The 24918-nt window shown below is 41.2% G+C and overlaps 1 protein-coding gene across 2 annotated transcripts; it reads left to right on the top strand.

The window, feature by feature from the left end:
* Positions 1-6691: 6691 nt before the first annotated feature.
* Positions 6692-21514, top strand: rfx7b (regulatory factor X7b). 2 transcript variants are annotated; one of them, XM_005727995.2, is made up of 10 exons: positions 6692-7121; positions 9402-9435; positions 11269-11354; positions 11733-11771; positions 11862-11984; positions 12076-12192; positions 14020-14104; positions 14199-14406; positions 15283-15578; positions 15671-21514. In XM_005727995.2, exons 1-10 carry the CDS (start codon positions 6994-6996, stop codon positions 19049-19051), a joined length of 4497 nt encoding a protein of 1498 aa, XP_005728052.1. In that variant the 5' UTR covers positions 6692-6993; the 3' UTR covers positions 19052-21514. The 2 variants fall into 2 exon arrangements, with proteins under 2 accessions (XP_005728052.1, XP_005728053.1); XM_005727996.2 differs by lacking the exon at positions 11733-11771.
* The last annotated feature ends 3404 nt before the right edge of the window (positions 21515-24918 follow it).

Here is a 24918-nt window from a genome sequence, read left to right as displayed (position 1 = left end):
TATTCAGGTACACCAGTGGCCACTGACTGACCTTTTCCGCTGACAGAGATCAGCTCTTCTATCTGACACACCAACACTCACACATATCTTGGGCAAATGATCCAAGAGCAAATATATACAGTCCCCTGACCCTGAACTTTGCATCAATCTTAGCTAATTGCTGCCTTGTCAGAAGTGCGATTATTCAAACAGGTAATGCAAATGTTAATGAGCTCCGATTTGCATATCTTTATTTTGCCACGGTTGAAATGTCATTGGTTATGACGCTCCACAAAGAGGAATGTCACTCCTGATGGCCCCCTGATATGTTGTTGGCCATTAAGAAGCTAACAAAAGAAGAAAAAAAGAGAAACCCAAGGGGGGGTGGAGGAAAAACAAATAAGGAGTCGTGATCAAAATTAAATGAGGAATTACACATGCAAACACATAGAAACACTTGCACAGCGTGATTGCTAAACTCAGTAATCAAATTTGAATTTTGCATAGATGTGAGAAGATAATTCGAAACTGAAAAGGGAACCAGAAGTAAAGACCTCTTCTGCAGCTCTTATGGTTAGTCTTTTTATGTAAGATGTGCTGTTGTGCTTACTATGCCTGCAACGCACATTTCAAGTGTTGTTGGCATATTGCTCTTCGCCATGCGCTTGATTTGACATGGCTTAAATAACTATCTTCCTGCCAGTGATTGGCATTCACACAAGAAGGGGTGAGTGGGACTAGGGAGCAGATGGTGACATTCCACATGACCAAACTGATCAATCAGCATGCTGGGACGCAGGTGCAGCACAGGCGGGCAGCACCACACCATCTATTTCACCATCTACGGGGCACAAACACATGGGCACCAATAGTGGCACCCTGAGGGTCTGCATGCTCCTCTGTCCCGCTGTGCCAAGGTTGATGACATCAGAATTTCCCATCCGCTCTTCCACAGGATGCCAAGAAAATGAAGGGAAAAAACACTGAATAAAATCTGTAATAACAGCCTGGCCTGGGAAAGGTTGTGTAAGTGACGTCAAAGCAGGGACTCCCATATTTCACCCTGTTACAGAACTGATAAGCCAACGGAAAAAGTGAGCAAAAGTACTAACACATTGTGGTCAGATCCTTGTTTTTTTAGCGGAGGGTCTGATAACAGGTTAAATGACTGAAAGTGCTTCCTTGTGGCAGGCACAGATTTTGTGCTTTTTCTTCTTTTTACAGAACACAGAAATAACAGTGCCACTGATGATTTTTAGCATTTTCATCAATTAAATAATTGGCTTTTTTTGTATTTGAGTTTTTTATCATGTGATTTTTTTAAACATCAGCAATCATCGGGGTTTTTTCACTGACTAGTTGTGTTTCTTCTTTTGAACCTCTTAAATAAATTCTTTAATGAGCTTTGGATTTCTTTAATTAGAAATAAATTATTTTTTCTAATGCAACTGTTTTGCTGACAATAGCATACAAATAGATAATAAAATGGTTTGATTTGGCAAATTTATCTGTTGATTTCATTATAATGTGGTTATATCTGGAGAAGCAATGAAATTTAAAAGCCATAGAGCAGATATGTGCAGATAACTGTCTGAAAAAGTGTGTGAGTGAATGCATCTCAAAAGCTATCAAGAGGTAGATGTGTTACCGTGGCGTTTGATACGTGCTGGCGTGACTTTGCACTGAGGATCTTCTGTATCCTCAGGATAAGACCTGCACACAGCAAGCTGATCTTGGCCTGAATGCTGAAAGAAGTGGGGGTTGTAAGAGGATTGGACAGGCCGCGGCTGCACGTGAGATCCAGACTGACTGTCCTCTCCGCCACAATGACCTCGCAGTCCCACATTCATCTGCACCTATGAGGAGAAGCGGCTGTAGGTCACCGCCAGTCTTATATGTCACCAACTAGATCAACAGGAAGTGTGTCATTAAATTAAATCCGTACAACAAACAAAACATTGATAAGCTAGTTTGTGGGATACCAGCATTGGTTCAGTTCTCTTAAAATTATCAAAAAAAATCTTGGGCTTCTGTTGTGTTATCCTTTGTTTTAATATTGGCTTTATATTTGAAGTCTAATTTATATCCTAAAAAGAAGAGGGTTAGATACGTGTAAGTTTTTAGTGTGGTGTGAAATGGCCACCAAAATGCCACTTTGAGTAGATCATTGAGCAAAACTTAACATTTGGAGGAATGAGCAAGGGCAAAGACTGCAGAGATGAGGGCTTCTATCCCAAATCAGAAGTGACAGGAGATTGACAGTAAAATAAATCAGTCCAGAGTAGCCAGCAACCAAAGGTCAAAAATAGAGTGAGAAAACATTGACTAACAAGGAAACAACGTTTTCTTGAAATTCAGATAAAGAGCCACCGTTCTACACCCCCGGTGTTGTTAACAAGTTAGAGATGACAACATTTGATGGATGTGTGTGATAGCAATGGAAAGATGGGGTAAATTTTCCAGAATATCTAGGCCAGTAATACATTTTGTTCATACTCTTGTAGGTTTTAGGGTACAACCAAGTTATAAACATCTTATTTCCAGTAACACATGGGAATATTGACTTTTTTTTTCAAGTTTGGTTTGTACTGAATCAGCAGTGGATCGAGTTTTATCCTTATGACAAACAAAATTCTTTACATTTCACACACACACAAAACTTCAACATTTGTGCCACGTGTGTGCTTTCTATGGGACAGCTTATTATACATAATATTGCCTCATGAGCTCTCTAAACCACTGCAGCAGTAGTGAGCCAATAGTGGCCCGCTATCCAAACCTGGCCCTATTTCAGTAACATTTGGCCGCTCAAGATGTTTCCATAATTTCTCATTAATCAGCGGGTAACACTGTAAATACAAGGCTACGTAAATCTCAGCAAATATGACCTTATGACATCTAATAATAGGCAGTAATCTAAATCTCAGATGCAAAATAGGTGGCAGGACTTTCCATGAACAGCAACTGAAACAGCCATTTACCAAAACAGTATTATATAACTTGCAGTAGGTGCTCCGCGAGCCCAAATGCATTAATGGGACAATGTAATAATCCTAAAACTAAAGTGAATTACATGAAATATGATGATTTAAAAGAGATGAATTCTAATACCAAATAAAACATCAATAACATACAATCATGATGAGGCTACCACAGGGTTATAGAAACACCTACACACAATTTTTCTTCAGTGATAAAGTGAAAGCAACCGTCTCTGAAGGGTAACAGAGGTTTAAGCGCACACTGACCAAACACAGTCTTTGTAAAGCTCCTAAATGAAAACAACACAATAAAAGCATCCAACAAATAAAAGTGTATTTGGATACTTTTTCTATCACTTATAATAGAACAATAGTTTATATAGCGACAAATAAATATGAAATAGTAGATTAGGGAGTAAAAACCCATGTTTTTATATCCAAACCAAACTGAATTAATCTCAGGAAAAATCATGGAGAAAGTCCATACTGGAAAAAGCATTTAGAAGCTTTTCCTACCACATGCATGCTTTTTATAATTACTGGGGATATCTGTGAGAGTGCATTTTATACACATCATCAAATATAATGCAGCTACTGTACATTTAGAAGAAAAATTAAAAGACAACGTCAGAGGCGTCTCAACTCAGGCTTTGACACCAACTTCCTTCCTATGATAAGAGCGGCATGTAATGTGCATCAGTACACATTATTTCCTGTGATACAATACAATCCATTTTTTATTGTAATGTAATGTGTGGCTTTATTTTGAACACGTTAAAATAACGCAACAACAATAAAAAACACAAATAAAACACAAGAAAAAATAATAATTATAATAAATAGCTTAACATGTTCCAAACAAGGAGCAGGAAGAAGCATAAGCTTATTTTTTCCACTATTTATTAACAAATAATTATCACTTTTCCTTCTTGTTCTATTACGTCATAAATACTTTATTATAATTTGTTACATGTATTTGGTTTTATAATCCCAGTAACAGGCCCAGTATTGCATATTCACAGATACACATGCACACACACATATAGACTAAATAGTCTATATATAACACCTGATCAAAGCCCCATTTCATCCCATACCGTGCAAAACACATGTTTTAGTGGTGCTTTTTAGACTTTAGACCTTTTGACATGTACAGATACATGTTTTAAATTTAACTCCCCAAATTGTATTCTGTCTCTTTCAGAAAATCACTTTAGAATATTCCCAGGAAGCAGTTTGTGTCTTTGTTTCTTTATATATAATTTGTGCAGTGTGTAAAAATCAACCGGACCAGTGAGTTTTACTATTTCTTAATTATAGGAATAGAAAATGAATTGAGTGCGCTTGCCGTGCTTTTCACAAGGAACTAGTTGCAGGAAGAATTCACTCACAAATACCATTTCGTCCCATTTTGCAACACAAGCTAAAATGAGAATAACCCGTCTAGCTGAACCTGAGTTTAATTTCTATGCCAGTTCTCTGCTATTCACTGCAGGCACACTAAACTCTGTAACATTCAACTAAAGAAGCCATGCACTGGATTGTCAGTAACGTTAATATCTCCACACCTGGATGTCTAACCTGGGCCTCTGACTCATAAGGTCACTCACACTGAGAAAAAATAAAGGCTTAGTCACTGCAAAGGCAAACAGAGAAGCTGTTACACACAGTCCTGTGGACATTAAACAAACATGTGGACAAACACAGCTGGGGCAGAGCAGCATGAAGTCCTGCAGAAGTAGCAGAAATCGAGCAGCACCATTGGTACAATTTCCTCTTCTTCCTGTTATTCTTGTCTTCGGAGCCATGAGGTCACTCCAGTCACTGTGTACTTGCTCATACATGCCCACCCACCCATGTGTGTCTGTTGCTTTCTTGCGGCGTTAGTAGAGTATTGGAGTAACATTACCAGTTTCCATCAACAGATGGCAGCATAAAATAAGTCATGAATAAGCATTTATTTAGGTCTTGTTTTTCTTGCTTACTTCATTTCTTACTTCATTCTTTTGAATTTTCACATGCATTTTTCCCTTATAGGAGCTCTATAAACCACTGCTGATCACGCGTTGGTTAAAACAGGTTATTACCACTGAATTAATTTGCCACGTGGAAATATCTCATTTATGGCAGATGTAGCATAAGTAAACGTTATATTTAGATCTGGTGCCGATGGTCTCGATTAGTGTCATGCTCTTGGGCTATTTTTTTTCCTGCCGACTGTGTCTCAGATTTTAGCCGAAGTAGGAAAAAAATAGCAAGCTGCTCAATGAGCAAAGACAATCTTGGAGCGACCTGTCTGTGACACCTCTTCGGTGTATCAGCGTTTCCTCGTCTATCGTCTCTTTCGATCACCGTTTTATTCAAGTGCGTCGGTAGATACTGAGATCAATATATTTGTTTATAAATGCTTGGTTTACATGGCAAAGTGATATCATCCTGGCTGTTTACCCGTCATTGTCACTATCTGATCAACCAGCTTCCTGCAGCAGCCCCCTGCAGGTGCATGTAGGGAACTACAGCGCGTCAAGTGAGACGCTATGAGACCCTGAAGTCCCGCTGATGACTTTTCAAATAAAAGCCTCCTGGAATTTTTCAAATTTCAAAGGCAGATGTTGGGATAATGGTGTGTCATGTTTAAATCAATTACTACGTGCACTGTTACTTGAAACTAAGTTTCTAAGTTTATCAGGCAGATAGAATTGAGCAGACCCACCCTATATTTGCTTCATTGCTTAGTTTATACATAAGGCTGAAGAAAATTTAAGGCAAGAATTATTTTTTTTGTTTAACATAATTTGATTAATAATGTCTTTCTTATTAACAACAGGGACATTTTTCAGCTGCCTGTTCAATTCTTTGGTCTGCAGTGGAAGATAATAAAGTATAATAATAATTTTAAAAAACCACATCACAGACATTTAGATAACAGCTGTGCCCAGCTATCATTCATTAAAATATTCCTTCTTCTTCTTCTTCTTCATTCAACGGCTCCCTTTAGTGATCACTACAGCAGATCATCTGCCTCTATCTCACCCTATCCTTAGCATCCTCCTCTGTCACTCCAAAGATGCAGATTAGAAAAGGTAAGTAAATTTAAATGTATATAATATAATGGATACGCATAAGGGTAAAATGGATGGCTCTACGGGGCAATGTCAGTGGCGTCTTAGATTAACTTTTCAAATCAATTAACATTTAAAATGTAATTAAATGCAGGTTTCTCAATTACTTCAAGTGCAGAAATTGTGGGTTTCACACACTGTGGTGTGTATTAGCAGTTCCTAAACTTATTCTAGCAGCCAAAGCAAGTTTATGCACACACACACACACACACACACACACACACACACACACACACACACACACACACACACACACATTTAGACACCTGGAATAAATATGCTCGTCTCTAAAGCACTTTGGATCAGCTTCTGCTGTTTAGATGTGCTACAGGCTGTAAATAAAGTTGACATGACAATCAAAACAAAAGGGTTCATTAAAAAAAATCAATTTAACACAATTCAGTGAGCTATGTTTGAACTTGAAGGATAAAAACCAGCGCTGGTATCGATATTATCGATATTTAGATTGAACGCGTGCTATGAGCTTCAGGACATAAACGATCCTATTTTAAGGCAGATCCACACATATGAGTGAACTTTCGACATGGCAAACATCGGGATTTTATTTTCACCCTAAAAAAAACCTCTCTACTTCCGGTCTGGCGCTGCAGCTCGCGTGCGTCTTGACGCAGGCAGCTCCGTCTGTAGCTGCTGCTGGCTGCTGCAGGCGTGCAATTTGCGGCAGCGGAGATACCCCTGCGATATGCCTTTTGTATTCCCGGGTGTTTTTTGGGGGGTTTTTGTTTTGTGCTTCACGAGGGTCAGATCACAGTGTTTGTAGCCATGCTCTGTGGTGGATTCAGCGGGCTGTCCTAGCTGACTGAGCCGCTCCAGCAGCGGTGGGTCCGGTGCAGTGCACAGCCGGGGATGAGGCCTACTTGTTAAAGCTCCCCCACCACCCCTCCATCGTGATGGCTGATGATCAACAACAACCTGGTCAGAAGCCTGCCTCGGGATTAGGCTCTCTTCCAGCGCTGGTGCCAGGACTCCAGGGGCCCGAGGCTAACGCGTTACAGTTCAAAATAAAGAATTCAATTTGGTAAGGATGGAAGCGATCCACAAGCGGCCACACTGTCCTTTTCGCTAGCCGTAGCCTTGTAATTAGCGTATCTGACTGTGGAGTGGCAAGGAGGCAGTGTGCTGCACAAAAAGCTGCCCGAAAAACAACACGGCTGCTGCCGTGCTAGGCGTAAATATTTCAGAGAAACACGACGGCACCGAGCCGCGCCGCTCCGTCTGGTTCCTGTTTGTGCGCTAACGACACGGTAACGTCGGGTTACCTACAACAGGGGTAGCTATGGTCATTAGCATCGAGCCATAGGAGGCCATGTTATAATAGATGACACCGACTCCACCGGCGGTGCTGATGCTCGGGATGACAGGTGTCAAAGCAGGCAGCTCCACACGTCCAGCCTCGCTCTGATTTAATGCTCCTAATGAGAGGGCTGCATCATTTGGGGGAATAACGTGTGTTTATAAATAGAAATGCTCCTTCTGAAAAACCAGTACGTTATTTTGTGCACTGTGGCTTTGGATATTACTCACCAGTTTCTGTCCCTCCTCCCTCCCTTACCTCATCATTACTCTACAGCAAATTAAGTTTATGTTAAATACAAGGGGAAAAAAGAGATCAATGGCCACACGGGCTCATTTCCAGCAGAAAGCAATTTAAAAAAAAAAAAAAAAAAAGGAAGCCAAAGATGTAAACAGCATCTGTGCGTAGATAAGAGTCAGAAGCGCGTGAGGGATAAAGTAAAGATCACTCATGAAGACCACAAGGAAAAAGAAGCACGTCGCAAATTTAAAAGCACTGGGATTAAGATGAACCAGATGCACGTTTGCTGCTATTATCGTGTCTGCTCAGATGATATGTCATACTACACTGAGGCTTTAATTTAAAAAAAAAGGTTAAGTTGAAGTAGTCATTACACACCCAATAACCAGCAGTGACAAGCTGCAAACGTGCTTTCTGGTGTGTTTAGTTTTCTGGGGTTTCATATGAAAAGGTGAAACTTTTCATTTACATAAATATTCAGCTGATCTTCCTTTGATACACCTGCTTTGATTAGCCTTGTGATATTTCTAGTGCTGAGTCTCTTTTAACTGAAACCGGCCACCGTGTTATTTGCGTCGGCATCATGGTATGGACGAGCACGTGCTGTATAAAATGTGATTAGTGAAGGCCTAATTTTACACGTTGTTGCACACGCTACGGAGGCTTCAGCAATGTTAATCGCATCGGAATTTTCCCTGTTATTATGAGTCCGGTATGGCATGGAAGCATTACTGTGTAGTAACACCAGACTCAAAATATGCTGCTTTTTTTTTTTTATTGCAAAAAAACAAACAAACAAAAAAACAGTCGGCATCTGCTCCTGATAACCCTAAAATGATGATAAAATGTCACCAAGCGTTTTGCTGAGAGTAGCAAGTAAATGAAGACACCTGTGGCAGATTCACATTGGTTGGGTGTGATTCAAAAACCCACATTGCGATCTCCATAGATGTTTAAATCTGGCCGTGAGGCATAAAAAGTTAGTGGGTTCCAGCCAAGTTGGAAATTAACAAGAATTTTTCCTAGATTTGGTCATTCAGAAAAATTCTGTGATGGTCTAAGAAGAGCTTTGGTCGGGAGAGTGACCAAGAGATACAGGCACTAGTTGTTACTCACAGTCTGGCTAACACCAGCCGTACAGTAAGGCACTGGTGCTGATATATTGGATGCCAGCTTTCTGCAGCGTGGAGACACGATGCAAAAAACTTACACAGACGATATTTCAGCATGATAGTGACCCGAAGCATACAGAAGACAACACCACCAAAACCTGGAACTCAGTCCCTTACTTAAGCGGTCTCCAACCTTTTTTGCTCCACGGACCGGTTTATGTCCAACAACATTTTCACGGATCGGCCTTTAAGGTGTCGCGGATAAATACAACAAAATAAAACCAGTACCGGTACCAGAGGAAGAAGATTTATTCATAACACATGGGAAAAGACCCAGGGAAACCAGGGTAACGATAAAAAAAATAATGCTAAGAACTGATAAAACCTCTGAAAACCATACATTTCACAGCTGAGCCTCAACTCTCTTCATAAATCTCCTAAAACATGTTCTCACTTTATCAAAGATGCTCTCAAAGTATATCAGTGAATGATAAAATATGTCGTATTGAACGACGTACAAAAATAATGTAACCCGGAAGGGAGATTTTTTTTCTTTTATTTGCTGAAATGTTGACAAAATCTTGCATGCATCCATGACATTTTATTTCTTATTTATTCACTTTCTTAAATTTTTATCTCTTTCTCATTGTAGCAAATCTGTACAATCAAAAGTGGACAGCATATTGGTGAGTATCAGTAAATACTGCTTAATCTGCAATCCCCTCATTATCAGAGTCATGTGTTAATGTTTGTTGTTGCGTTCGGAGAACAGTTGTGCAATGAATGTTTCATTAAATCATATAAATGATTAAATATGTTTCATGCTTGATGAAGCAGAGTAGACAAAGCCAACCCCACAAAGCTTCAATTTGATTAACTAATATTTACATGCAGAAATCTTAACGCTATGTTGTGTTTTTTCTTTCTTTCTTTTTTAGTAACACATGTAAACACATTAAATGTTATGTTCATGAATGCCTTTTTTTGCACTGTGCGAAGCAAATGACAAAAGTGTTTCCAATGTTTATATAAATATATGAAGATTTTTGTATTTTGGTTTCAGCTGGTTATTCATGCACAGTTTTAGATTATTCTCAAACTGCTGCGTCTCCCTCTGTCTCGCCGCCGTATGCAGCTGCAAAGAAGTGTCAGTGACATCAAAGCGACGTGATAAAGCTTTTGTCTATTTTTTGTCGTCAGTAAAGCAGACAGAGCCTGGATTTTAATTTCAACACCTCTGTCTGGTGTTAGGCAGATGTTTTTGTTTTCGCTGTTTTTTGGGCTTTATTCCATTTTTGTCTCGATTTAAAAAAAAATCCATTCTTTGACTCCTCTGATGCTTCCACATAAAACAGTAAATAAACATCTAAAAGGGCGGCTTTTTCATAACGCACTGAGATGTGGTTATATTAATAACTTTGTTTGATAGAGTTACTATCGGCATATCATTATCTGCACAGAATTTCTATGTCAAAGGTACCAAATTGTATATTCTGTTATTAATAAGATAGTAATAAGATACATATATGATATTGTCATTTTAGAATCAGATAAAATGTATATGTTTGGGTTTTTTTGTCTGTGACAAATGTTTGCCACTAACATCCACTGTTGTCATGCAAAAATGGTAAAACTAGATGCCTTAAACAAGGAAAAAAATTTATTGAACAGGTGACACATTGAAGTGTTTTTTTCCTGCAGAGTGAGCTTTTTTGGGAGGGCTGTGCACAATCCCCTCAAAGATTAGTGGCAGTCTGTTTTGCCTTGCATTTTTTTTCTGACCTCTTTGATTAGCAAATTTTATGCTTGAGTAAATGAAGCTCAGATTAATAACACTTAGTAGAAGCAAAGTTTTATTCCAGTGTTGTTTTGTTGTAGTTTTTTCTTTGGCTCTGGCTAAAATCTCTTTGCCGGTTGCCAAAAATTTCTCTATGCAGTAAAAACCTTGTGTAACTTTAGAGAGAATAGCACTGAGAGAAATTTCCACCAGTATAATCTGCATTTGCAGTTGTTTTTGATGCAAGTCTTTTAAGAAATACATAGGCGTGGTGTGATTTTGATCATCAGATCAGACTTAAAAACCAAAAAGAAGTTCAGGAAGTTTAAAAAGGGAAGAGTTAGGTTCCAGCCAGTGGCCAGCAAGTCAGGACTGTGTATGTAATTCACTCAGGGCTTGCAGCAGTGATGTGTAGTAAATAGCGTCTTCGTTCACTGCTTATTGGCTGACAGCTCTCACCTTGTTCATTTAAGTATTGGTTCCCCTAGCAACAAAGAGGCAAATACAAAAGGAAGAGGTGAGATGAATCCATTCTTAGAAACCAGATGAAAAGCACTTAAGTTGGGATCAATAATAAAAAAATTTGCATGCAATTGTAATTCCAGAGTCTGTGTTTGTTTGAGTTGAATTATGAACCCGATTTTAAACCATCAGCCTGACCACAGCCTTCGTCAGCACGTGTGTTAAACTCTTCAGACATATTCATTTTTTTCTCCTCTCTGTGATGTTTTTATTTTTACAGCAAGATGTTGAGAAGTTTACAGACATCGAAAAGCTCTACCTCTACCTTAAGTTGCCTTCTGGTCCCAGCAGTGGCAATGATAAAAGGTATGTCACAGGCGAGCACTTAAACTAAGTTTTCCACTTTGCTCTCTGGCTTTTTTTCCCCCTCTCTCACACACGCACACACACAGACGCACACACAAATACATGCTTTGTTGTGGCTCTCATTACATTATCGGCACTGTCTCATTGCTTGTCAAAAATCCACTGGCTGCTACACAGACACAGGTTAGGCTGATAGACGCTAGAGGGGCATCGAATTTGAATTTAAGTCACTGTTGAGGGTTTTTTCTTTTTCTTCAACATTTCAGCTGTATGATTGAACCACTGAAATCTGTAGACTTTTGCTATACCTAGCTGTCTGTGTTTCATTTGTTTCCCCATATCTATTCATCACCCCAACCCCCAAATTCTGCCCATTTGGACTGAGAATGAGAGGGGGTCCTCCACTCCTGGATTATGGTATTAAAGTTTCTGTATTAACAAGAAATGATGCACCGCAGTCGAGGGTACTGCCTCACCAAATGTCTTTTTCTTATGCACCACTTTCAGTGATCAGAGTTCCATGTCGTCAAGCCGTACTCAACAGATGTATGCATTCAACTGGATACGCAATCACCTAGAAGAGCACCCAGAGACTTCCCTCCCAAAGCAAGAGGTGTATGATGAATACAAGTAAGTGGATAACCTTGCAGAAGACGTGCGATCTGCTCTCAGACAGTTATAGTTTCGTCATAATCTCATGTGGGTTCTCTTCTCCTACAAGGAGCTATTGTGACAATCTTGGCTACAATCCACTGAGTGCAGCAGACTTTGGAAAGATCATGAAGAATGTCTTTCCTAACATGAAGGCACGTCGTCTGGGAATGAGAGGGAAATCCAAATATCCTTAAACAAAGTGTTACCCTGGTTGTATCTCTTTCTTTTTTTCTTTCTTCGTTTTTTTTTTTTTTTCAACATGAGTGATTCTTTTAGGTGATTGCATGTGTGCAGTTGGGCTTGTATGGATGATGAGCAGGCAGATCATTAATGTTTGCTTGCAGAGATCTTAGGCAATTCATCTCAACATGATACTACTAGCTGGGCTTAAAATAAGCTTTTTATAAATATATTAAAACCTCAAAATTCCACAGAGGATAGAGTCAAGAGAGGAGTTGCGCCATTAGTTATCATTGCTTGGCTTCTGTGAATTTAAGTTCCAGAGTGCATGTAACTTAGTTTGCCATTTATTTGCTACGGTCCCTTTTTTATGGACAGGCTTACCTGAGCTCAGACCCTATGGCCAGACAACATAAGGGGATTACAAAGCTTCAGGGGGAAAAAATTCAAGGGAAAAAAGTAAAGTTCTCGGCTTTACATGCCAAGAAAGACTCAAACTGGGTGTTTGTCACGCCCAGTTTGAGTTTTTTTTCATGTTCTCATGCTGCCCCAAAAGAGGAAGCTTCAAAGCTGCTCTGTTATTTATTAATAAAATAAAAAAAGAAAGAAAAAAGTTCAACAGTCTTGAGGCATCTGTCTTTATATTTTGCTAGGAAAATGGGAAATAGGCGCAAGGATTTACTGAAACATGCAAACATAAATGTCAATACAGTAGACAAGGCAACACAGAGTTAGTACAATTCTAAAAAGCTTCTAAGTCAATATTTGGTGTGAAAACCTTTATTCTTCAAAATACCTGAACTCTCCTAGTGTGCTTTCACACCTGCGGTGTTTAGCCAGTTTTTAGTTTAGCCAAAATAGTTTTCAATCTTGGTGTGGTTTGCTTGTGCACGTGTGAACATGGTCGGGGGTCTCAGTCCACTTCCAAGCGAGCGGTTCATTTATGGTGTGAACGTGATCCGAGCCAACTAGCAGGTGCATGCAACAAGTTTGAGCTGAACATCTTCTCTTGAATTCTGGGATGTAGCATGGTAACCTAGATGTGCAGAGTGCATAAGTAGTCAGTATGGGCTAGCAGCTAGCTGTAAAGTGAATGTAAATTCTCCATGTTATCTCTATAAGGCCAAAACACAGCACCTTCTTCTTGTATTTGCTTGTGTTGCTCACACACCAGACGCGTCTGAGCAGTAAGCAGACTAAATGTTCTCATGTGGTTTGTGGTGATGCATTTTGGTTCACTTGGAGTTTGCTTGGAGTCTTTGCTGTGTGAAAAGAAACCAAACCAAGGGAAAAGATACAAGTTTGTGAACTCAAAAAGAGTCCAGTGCCCTCAGATATTTTTAAAGACACACTGCACACCACGCTGGGAAGCCACGTTTTCAACTATTATCTCTTTGGGAATCAGCTTGTTAGTGTAAAAATATTTTTTGCCTGTTAAACTGTGTTAACACTTGCTCATCCATTGAACTAAGTGCCTTTTTAGTGCTTGAATGATTCATAGTTTAGTGTGAAGTGGCTTAAGAAATTAAACAACATTCCCCTGAAAATGGTAAAAAAAAAAAGAAAAAACCGCAAATATCCAGAGAAAAGCTTTGAAATACCTTCATAAAGCCTGGAGAACTATTTTGTCAAAATTCCAAGAGAGTCTGGCTACAGAAGTAGAAAGGTAGTAGCAGGGAATCCTTGGCTCACAGATGAAAGGCTGATGACTGACCTTAGATGGTGTCATATTTTTAGGGCAGAATTTCAAAAAAACGTACAAATATCGGCATGTTATAATCATTTAGGTTTGCACAGTCTTCATGCTTTAGAAACCTTAACTCCTTCGCACATACTGTTATAGCGGGTTAAGGAAGAAAGCTTTTGTTCACATGCCATCCCTACCCAACCTGGACCTTCAGAAGTCTGGTGATGGGGTAAGATTGCCTGCAAAAAAACCCGATCCATATAGTTAGACTTGAAAAATTTGTTCGACGCTCACCTCCCTGCTGCTCTGCTCTGTCTCACTAGTGTGAACTGATGGAGGCAACGGGCCAATCTCCGAGTGCTGAAGATGAAATGAGGTCTGCAGCTTGTGGATTAGTGTGTGAGTGGGCTCAAAAGGTCCTGAGCCGTCAGTTTGACAACGTGGAGGACCTGGCTCGTTTTCTGCTTAATAGCCACTACATCGGTACTAAGTCCATGGCTGCACTCACTGTTATGACCGGAACACCCACAGGTAAAGGTGTCCTATTGATCTGTTGGCGTGTTTGTTTCATTGTTGTCTCGTGTGCATGTAAGTTTGAAGTTCATTGGGCACTGTAGTACATCTTAAACATTGTGTTTTTTCACTTGAGATATACAAGCTCGGAAGGCATAAAGCCACCGTCTGTCAAAAAATATAATTTGCTGTTTGTTATTCTTTCTTTACATATTTCCATCTCACTGATTCAAGAGTGTTTTCTAAGTGTGATCCTAATTTTTTGGGCCCAGCCTTTCATGCAAATCAAAAGTCCTGTTTCAGAAATGACCGTCAGTCACAAATTGCAAATAAATGTGCGGCTTCTGCCACGCTGATGCTTGAACTGCAAGCGACAAAGCAGAAATACCAAAATGAAAAAACTGACTTCATGTTTCAAGTGAAGCTACAGCGTGCATAATGCAAATCTTTCTAAAACGAACCTGTCACTTAAAATCGTGATTGCACATACTCGAGCAGTGCACCAAGTTATTGTCCAACAATCGGTTTTAGCCAGCATTGGCCAGTATCAGTCTTGTTAACCAGTATTGGCATATCTGCACAAGAGAGTGTATTTACTGATGTTAGCTGATGTTTATGCAAAGCACTTCGACTTGAAGTAATTCACACCAATCAGTAGCCCTCTTGACACCTATCAAGGCCTTATTTAGGTAGTTATTTTTTAAGCATTATCTAAATTAACCGTCCCCATGATGTCTGTGTGCTGTAAAATGTTTGTTAGGCTACACACAGTACATGTTTGTTGAATTTTAACTATCCAGAACTGCAGACAGCTCATGCCTCAGCAGAGATGTTTGACAAGACAAGAACACCACCAACGATCTACCGCTCTTTTCCTCTCGTATGTCTTGATAGGAATGAAGACACCAACTCCAGCTTCTGCGTTTGTGCCGACAGCGGAGTGTAACTCATTCCAGCCCCAGGTGAAGACCCTGCCCTCGCCTTCTGTTGATGCAAAGCAGCAACTGCAACGCAAGATCCAGAAGAAGCAGCAGGAGCAGAAGCTTCACTCACCCTTGCCCACTGAGACCCAGGTCAAGAGAACAGAGGCCAGTACCCCGGGCCCCACGATCCCCTGTGGCAGCCCTGCTCTGCTTTCCCCTCAGCCTACCATAGGCATCGTAGTAGCAGCTGTCCCTAGCCCAGTGACGGTACGTGACTGAGTTTTCTATTTAATTATTATCTGACAAGTTGTTGATCATTTTGCTTAAAATGTGCTGTTATGTTCTCATTGTTTTCCCAGGTACAGAGAAGCAGGCAGTTGATGACCTCACCCAGTCCCGTAGGGACAGCCGAAGGAAAAGTGTTGCCTGTGAACTTTCAAGTGGTCACTCAGTCTCTCAAACAGTCCCCCAAAACTTCTCAGAATATCTCAGCTAGTCCTGTAGGTGACCGGCTGGCGCGACACAGTACACGGTACGCCCAGATCCTGCCTAAGCCCTCTGCCACCAGTGCCATCACGCTGCGTTCACCCCCCACGTTGCTCATCACCAACAGCCCAATAAAAACTGTGATGCCCACTCCCCATGTCAGCTCAGTGAACGTGGTGAAGATGACAGCCATCGCTCTCGCTCCCAGCAGCAGCAGTAGTAGTAACAGCAGCAGCACTTCTGTGCGACCAGCCTCAGCTGGCGTGAGCACCACCGCTGCTTTGGATGAATCCCAGCAGTTACAAAGTGGGAGTTCTGCTGCTCCCCAGTCTCCTGCAGTCAGACTTAGTGCTCCTGCCTCTACTCCCATGCCCTCTGCTGACGCCAAAGTGGTGTCTGAAGCCGGAAATGACAATAACTCTGCCTCTGGCATGGAGAAAACTGCTGTAGGAGCCAAAGAGGAGAGAGTGGCAAAGTTCAGGGCTGCTAGTGAGCCAAGTTTCCTTGTTAAATGTTCTCCAGGAACAGATAAAGGGGCGAGGATAAAAAATGACTCCACATCTCCTCCTACTTCTGTAGCTGCAGCTGGGACTCAGGACAGCAATAACAGTAACTGCCATGACAGTACTTTGTACTTGACTGTTGATAATCAGAACTCCAGTGTCAACACATCATCTAGTGGCTCCTCTGCTGTTACCTCAACATCAAAGGATCCCTGCGCAGACGCCAAGAGCCCCAGGAAGCGCACAGGCGGGGAATCCCATGCAATTCCAGTGAAAAGGGTGTTTATATCCCAGCAGCCGCTGGCTCTAGTTGACAATCCCAAACCCGGAGTCAGCGCTGCAGTGAAGAGGATCCCCAGACCAGGAACCCCTGCTAGACCAGAGAGTGCCCCCTGCAAAGTGAAACACACTTCTATAGGGCCCACACAGATCCTCGCACTCTCTGACTCACCCATCACACACACTGAGAGCACCCAGACTGTTGTCAAACACCAAGACCTGGTGGTGAAACACGAAGACCCTTCTGTCAGCCCCGATACCAGCACTGGGGCGGCGGGAAATAACACGACCGATCAGGCGCTGCTGCAGCAGATCACTGGGGATACTTGTGCCATACAAGCCAACTCAGGACCACACGAAGCCTCTGTGATGAGTGAGTTAAAGAGCACAATATGGGAGGAGGGGCACCTTGATGAGCTTCGCAAGCAGGCGTTTGCCCAGCAGATACCAGCAGAACACAAACAAGCCCCTGCTGACCAACTTTCCATTATAGCCCAACCCTCTGAAGCCTCGGGCCAGCTCACCCTCACACAGGAAATGGTTGATTTTGCAGGTTCTCAGACCAACATGGACTATTTCCCATTCAATGATGATGACATGACCCAAGACAGCATTGTGGAGGAGCTAGTCCAAATGGAGGAGCAGATGAAGCTGAAGGGTCTGTTCAGTAACTGTGTGGACGTTACCCTGCAAGGTCAGTCAGCCAGCAGTCAAGGCTCTATCCTCAGCACTCACCAGGCCACTACTACCTTCTACCCGTCTGCCCACAGCAGTACCACTCCAGTCCAAACCCCCACGCCGACACCAACCCCGACACCCACCCCTACCTCTGAAATGACGCTCGCTCACAGCCTGACGAGGGAGAGCCCGTGCTCCCGTATGGCTCCCATAACCCCTGTGGATGGAGCCATGGGTCGTCACACCCCTATCAGCACACCACTGTCCAACTGCAGCAGCAGCGTCCCCCCGAGCCCCGTGGAGTGCAGGAACCCTTTTGCTTTTACTCCCATTAACTCGAGCATTACAGGTTACCACGACGCCAGTATTGTCTCCAGCAGCCCTGTCAAGCCCATGCAAAGGCCCATGGCAACCCACCCTGACAAGGCCAAGCTGGAGTGGATCAACAACCGCTACAACAGCAACTCTTCAGGTCCTTTGTCGAACCATAGCATTGGCATCCTGCCCAGCTACCAAGACCTGGTGGACGATCAGTTTCGTAAGCCACATGCATTTGCAATTCCTGGCCAGTCATTTCAATCTCAGTCAAGACAGGATGCTGCCCACTTTGGCCGTTTGACCCCGATCTCTCCAGTTCAGCAGCAGCCGCAGCTGCAGCAGCAGCAACAACAACAGCCGCAGCAGCAACAACAGCAGCAAATTGTAACAACTCCTACAAAACAAGAGAGTTTTGCTGTGCCGGCACCGTTAGATAGCAAGGCCTCATCCTCGTCTGCATCTAGTACTTTCCGTTGCCGCAGTGTTAGCCCAGCAGTGCGCCAGAGAAACTTCAGCGGCAACACTGGCCCCGCGACCACCGCCACAAGTACCACCACGACAACGCGCGCTGTGGTTTCACCTTTTAACTCCCCCATCACCTCCGAGGTTCTCAGCATCCTGTCGAACAGCCAGACCGTCACCTCTGTCCACAGCATGGTCCAGCGTAGCCAGTCTGTACCTCTGAACATCATGATGCAGAGTGAGATGCTGCCCGTGCAGGGTCAGAGCAACACGGCCAAAATCACGAATGTTCTCCTCAGCAAAATGGAAGCGGACGGGGATGATTCTGTCCGCGGTCTAGGCATAAACAACCTCCCCTCTAACTACACGGCCCGTATGAACCTCACACAGATCCTGGAGACCACGCCTGGCTTTGCTGCAGGGACTGCTCATCAGACTCAGCTGCCCGTCAGCTCCAGTCCTGCTGCCTTTGAGCTCCAGCAGCACGGCTACCTCACCACCGGAAGTGGAGAACAGGGAGGTTTCTCTACTGGGGACAGCCAAGCACAAGTGGGCTCTGGTGAACAAGACCAGCAACAGCAGCAGCTGCAGGAGAATCCAGTGCAAACACAGCCACAGCTGCTCCTCCAGAGCACACAGCAGCAGGAGGTGGAGGATGAACAGCAACAGCTGGATTTCAACAACACTGTCAAGGACTTGCTGGGGGATGATGGCCTCAACCCCAGTTCCCAGTTGGTAGGTCAGGTAGCTTCGGAGCTCAACGCCGTGGCGTCCGACTTCTCAAACGACATCAGACTGACCTCAGATCTGTCCAGTAGCATCACTGACCTTAACACGTTGGACACCAACTTACTGTTTGATCCCAATCAACAGCAGGAACAATATGAAGACTCAACACTGGAAGAACTGAAGAACGACCCGCTTTTTCAGCAGATATGCAGTGATACTGTGAACTCTGGTTTTGACTGGCTAGAAAGCAAAGACCAGCCTACTACAGTAGAGATGCTGGGTTAATGTTATCTTTTATTTGTAAGACTTCTGTTCTCTGTTGTTTGGTTTTGTGCATATGTAGTAAATCTGTTTTTAAACTCTAGTTTGTTGGGATTTGTCTGGACTTTGCCATTTGTTCTGTTCAAAGTGCCAGGCGTACCAGAAAATCTCTCCTACACGCGATGTTTAATTGATCCCTTCCCCTTTTTTGGCATTTGTCACCCAGAGTTTCAGTGTCGAACCACTTTTCTCCCTCATCTGAGTTCTCTCAGTGGCCGCGTGCACTTACTTAAGAACGTTAGGAGAAGGGCAATCTTCAATAATGCAATATTTGTATTTGACGAACAATTAAGGAAGAGTGATGGGTAGGAAATTTGGCACAAGAGACTTCACCAAAAAAAAACGACAACATATGCTTTTGCAGTTCAAATTCAACCAAATGGAGACGATATTGTAGTATATGCACATGTTAGTTGTAGTACATTTGCCTGCCATATCTGAATATTTAAAAGGGTAGCCTCTTAAGCTGCCGGGTGCTGAATTTATGACATGATCTTTATCATATACCAAATCAGTGGAAAAACTGATTCACATCTGAGCATTGTCCGAGAGTGAAATTTTCTTAAGCCTATACTTCTTGTACTGTTTATTATCTTATAAAGGGAGTAGATGAATCTGTAGTGAGAAGATGGGGATTCAGGCCACTTTGTGGACGATACATTGAAAGGAATCAACAACTGGCTGCCTTATTTCCAAAGTCCAAGGCCTTACGCCATCTTTAGAGAGACTGTATATAGTATAATGTTAAGATATCTTCAGAACCATCCAGAGCTTCATCATATCAAGGCAGCTGTTACTCTGATATTTTCAATACTACTTCTTATTGTTTTTGTTCCGCAGTGTTTCAGTATAGATATGTATTGTATAGGCTAACGACTACACTGTGTGTGCCCTTATCGTTAAAGAATTTAGAGGAATTTGATATGCCGTCATTTCACGATACCATGGCAGGCGCACTCACAGTCATGAGGTTGTTTTTATTTTAATGGGGGGTTTTGGCATGCTGTACGCCCAGCTTGGATAAGAATATCAATGGTATGGAGAAGGCTCATTTACAAGGGAGGATGGAGGCTGAAGTGTGTTCTGATGTCATCTTGAGATCAAGAGGAAATTACATTATTATGTTTGTGGAGATCCAGCCTTATGTCCATACCAAAGATGCTCTGTTTGAAAATCATAAGAGATTATTACACGTAGAAACACTCCTTGTAAACATTAACAACAACGGGGAGCGGGCAGCCTCAGAGATATAAACGAGATCTATTGCATTCGCAGAAAAGGATGAAGTTAGATAAATCTTATGTACAGTATGTATATTTGTGAAATGGTCACTGTCCTATGTTTTATAGGTAACCATGGACCTGAAAGCATGTTGAAACCATCACTGCTAGCCAGGTAGGCTAAGTGATACAGTAGGATGCTTGCTTGAGTTTTTTGGCTATTGTCAATGTTGTATAAGTCATGTTTAAGCTCCATCTGTAAATAGGATAGATACATAGAGATTTGATGTATCAAGACACTATATTATGGCCATTATTCTAGCTAAGTATGTGCCATTTAAAAGAGGAAAAAAAAAGCAGATTTATAGTCAGCAAGATACTGTATGTTGTGTGTTACATTTCTGGCTCAGTGTGTCGTAAAAGTAATGCTGTCTGGTCTCGCTTGCTGATTATGTTTTTTTTTCATTAGTTTTATTTTTTTGTTCTATTCAAAGGTCTCTGCAGTTGCAGAAGTGATGTGTGCTTTGAGCAGGATCAATAGCATGGTATATTGAGAAAAAAAAAGTTGTGATACTGTTAGCTGGTTGCAAACATCTCTGTGACAGACATTGTGCTCAAAGTCTTTCAGCAGACACTGGAAAAAAAACAAATGAAAAAAAAAGCGATTACTCACGTTTCAACAAACTTTGGAGGTTCACGTTATTGCACTAAATTTTTATGACACATGGCTTTGCCACATCTTTATGGACAAATGTAATGATGGATGCCCGCAAAAAAAAAGAGAAAATGAAAAAAAAAACACAATTTTTTTACAACAAAACGAGTAAGGAAGTTTCAGTGAATTGTCAGAAAATGACTAATTGTCTTGTAGCAAAATGTGCATTATCTCAGTGAGATACACATTTCTTACTCATTCTCTTACATGAGAATATAAAGCATTGAGGGGGAAAAAAAGTTAAATAACCTTTTAAAACCTACATGCTCATTATGTTGATAAATGATTGTACGCACGCATGTGTGATTACTTCTGTTGTACGTTGTATTCTTGGTAACCACTGTCTTCTGTGATTTGGGCAGGTTCTGTTAACCAGACTGGCAGTGCTAGTTTCATGAGTTACATCATTTTCGTTGTGTGCTGTTTACTAAGTTAATGTTCTTCTGTATGTTATGTTGACTGTTTTCTGACAATTTTTACATATTTTTTGTTTGTTTGTTTGTATTTTGTTTTTGCAAAATGCATTTTGTAAAGAGTATTTTACTTTAACATTTTCTCTTCATTTTTTTCTTTAACAATATGGCACTGATATTTGAATTTGAATGAAGGAAATGCACCTCTTTATGAGTTCCGAAGCTCCATCAAGCAGTGATTCTTTACCTTTGACTGACCCAGACCCAACTCTGTCAGACTATCTTGTCCATTTCTACCAGTAGAGAAAAAAAAAACAAACCCTCCTCTGTGGTGTTGTCTGGTGTTTCGCTTAATGTACAGTAGCTTGTTAATATTGCAATCGCGTTGTTTCTTTTTTCAATGGAAAGTACTCACTGGTGAGATTTTTAAAGTGGTTTTAAAAGCCAATAAACTTTTTTAAAGAAGGTTTTTTTGTGCGCGCGTTTTAAGTGCTCATTCTTCTTCTTTCGCTTCAGTTCACGTTCAGTCATTTTATTGTTCTTACTGGGAAACTTGGTTTACAGGCATTCTCTCAAGAAATCCTCCACAAGGAAAAACAAAAACGATACACAACCACAAAACATAAATCCACATCCAAAATTCATTAAATGTAAATAATAATAAATAATCCTCCAGTTAAAATAAACTAAAATTTCTTGGGGAAAAACCCCACTGGTGTAAGGTAAGGTACAGATATCACACAAAATAACTGGCAGAAAATTCAAATTTTTTGAAGCTGAAGTCTTTTTTTAAACAAGAAATTAAATGTTACATTTGCATCTCAGTTTTAATTTGTATCATTTTTGCTACATGAACAAAGGACTTTTTGGTCCTAATACACCTAACTCGTGCTGTTCTGTACTTACAGCATGAAGGAAGCAGTTTAAATTCTCTGTGCAGGGTTGGGTCTGGCTTTCCACAACTGGGGGGACCTTTTGCAGCAGGTAGTGACATCTGGGGGTGGGCTCATATTTGGTGACTATCCTCACATCTTTGTTCACATTTATACTGTCCTTGGTTCTAATATTTCCAAACCACATAATAATGAGAAATGTTAAAACCAATTCAACAACAAATAGTCAGCAGTTTTCTATATACAGGAAAAAACAGCAACTTCCTCAGTACAGGTGTAGATGGCTCTTCTTGGCCACTGCTTCCACACGCGCATCAAATAATTACATTATTATTATTAATCTAAGGGTCGCTATAGGCTTTGTCACACCTACCCTAGCCTTCTTTGACCAGTGTAGCCACATGTTTAAAACAATATAATCAGCAGATAAGATTTCAGATTATATATTTAAATCCCAACAACCATCTTGGCCTTATTTTTGTAATTGTTTTTTACAGTTTAAAAAAATGCCCCACAGCATGCCAAAACCAAGCAGAAATAAAGGAATTGGTTGCTTTACTAGTTAAAAAATTTCCAATTCCTGCTATTGTTTCTATATTTTTGGAAAGGAGACTAAGAAATAAAGCTTGTACAGTAAAGATTTTTCCAAATATACTAACACTGATGTTTATTTGTCTTTGATTAAACACCGACACATTTAATACTTTATCAGTCTGTTTTATGCAGACTTCAAACCTCTCCATCACCTTCTCGACCCAAGGTTAGAGGTCAGCAGCTCTTCAACTGACCTCTAAGGTCTGTAGGGGGGTTGGCGCCTCCTGGAAACAAGCTACAGCCAACCAGAGTCCAGCTCTTTGGCCCTCTGCTCTGCTTTCCCAGGGCCTCACGATATTCATCATATGTTAATAACCTTAACCCTATTGATCATGGCCAAACACCCTGACCTTTAGCCATACGGGGCCAGTGGTTACTTCAGCCAACATTTAGCAACATGAGTCAACAGATTTCACAAGGAAAAAAAATGCAGTGTTTGTTTTTGATAGGCTAGAACATGAAAATAAAGAATCTACAGTTAAACATACTGGGGGGGGGGGGGGCAAAAGTGTGCACAGTGACAATTACTATTATCACTGAGGGTTTTGAGAAGGTGACCAAAACGTACTTTTCGCATAAATTATTAGTACTGAGTAAACACTTTAGCACATGCTATTTGCCTGACAAATGATTTTGAGCCTTGGGTTATGACTAGAAGGCTTTAAATGATTAAATCAATAGTTAGTTCTAATCAATACATAATTACACTCGTGTCTCCTCATTTGATTGGATATTGGATTTTGGCGATGCATGTTTTTAAGTAGTAATCCTCTGAAATCGGTAAACATCCATTCATAGATGTAGCTGAGAAGGAGAGTGTGATATGTTTTGTGAGGGAGCACAGTTACCAGCTTGATGACTTTATTTACCTGTGCCAGTGGAGGGAGGTTTTGCTGATACAGCGTGGCTGAGCTCACAGCTGGAGTCCATTGTATTGCGACTGAATGAGAGCCTGGAGACAGGCGGGCCATTGTCAAAAGGCACAGTCGCTGGATCAATATCTGAATTCATTAAGCAGCTGACTAGTAGCCATCAATATCTCGTCATAATTACTAGGCTCTACTATAGGAGCAGATGCTGTTCAATATGAACTTATTAACTTCTGGTAACTGATAATTCAAACGTTCATCTTATTTTGTTGTCCAGAACATTTGATCTATTGAAACATGGGAAACTGGTTGTTGATTTCTGATCAGTGTGTAGGTAATCTAGCCAATGCTTCTGATCAGTGCTTGATGCTGAAATGTTAACAGCCTAAAAGGAATTGAATTCAGTTTTCTATAGGTCTTTATGGTATTTACAAATCCATGAACAAACTAATAGGCATGGAAGGCTGTGTCACATGCAGAGTAAGCAAAAATGGCAAATTACATAATGGAGAAGGACAACAACTGGAGGCCCCATGAAATCCCACGAAACGTTAACAAGTAAACCTTAAATATTCAGAAAGTCTCACTGAGCTAAAAATATGTAATTAAACACAGAGTTAGATTAGAACAAAAGAAAGAAAGGACAACATTATGCCATAACAAAGCAGTCTTTACTTTTACAGATGATATTATTAATACATTAATAGGAATTTACATACTCACAAAGGGTGAAACTCAATGTCACATTCATTTAGCTGCATGAAGTATTCCTGTCTGTGAGATATGCTGTTGTTCAGGTGAGGGCCTTAAAGAGCTGTGATAATGAGCTACATCAGATTTGTAATGCCAAGCAAATTGTGGTCTGTGGGCTAGCAAGGTGTTATTTTTCTTTTTAATGATTTTTCACACTTTGCAAAGCCAGCCAGTGGGACGAGCTGTCTGTATGTGTGAAACCTCGGGGCTAGACCACTGTGTAGGTGTTATAAATAAAAGTATTTAGTTAAAAATAATAATAATTAGAGATTGTCATCTTGTGAGACTTTCCAAGGAGCACGTGGTCATCTGACTTCACTTTTACGCTCGTTTATTATGTGCGCATGCGTTAGAGGGCGGGGTGGGGCCCCCTC

Source organism: Pundamilia nyererei, unplaced genomic scaffold (genome assembly GCF_000239375.1).
Source record: "Pundamilia nyererei isolate P.nyererei 1_Seehausen unplaced genomic scaffold, PunNye1.0 scaffold00027, whole genome shotgun sequence".
In the NCBI taxonomy this organism is placed as follows: Eukaryota; Metazoa; Chordata; class Actinopteri; order Cichliformes; family Cichlidae; genus Pundamilia; species Pundamilia nyererei.
This window is presented reverse-complemented; position numbering and strand designations above follow the sequence as displayed.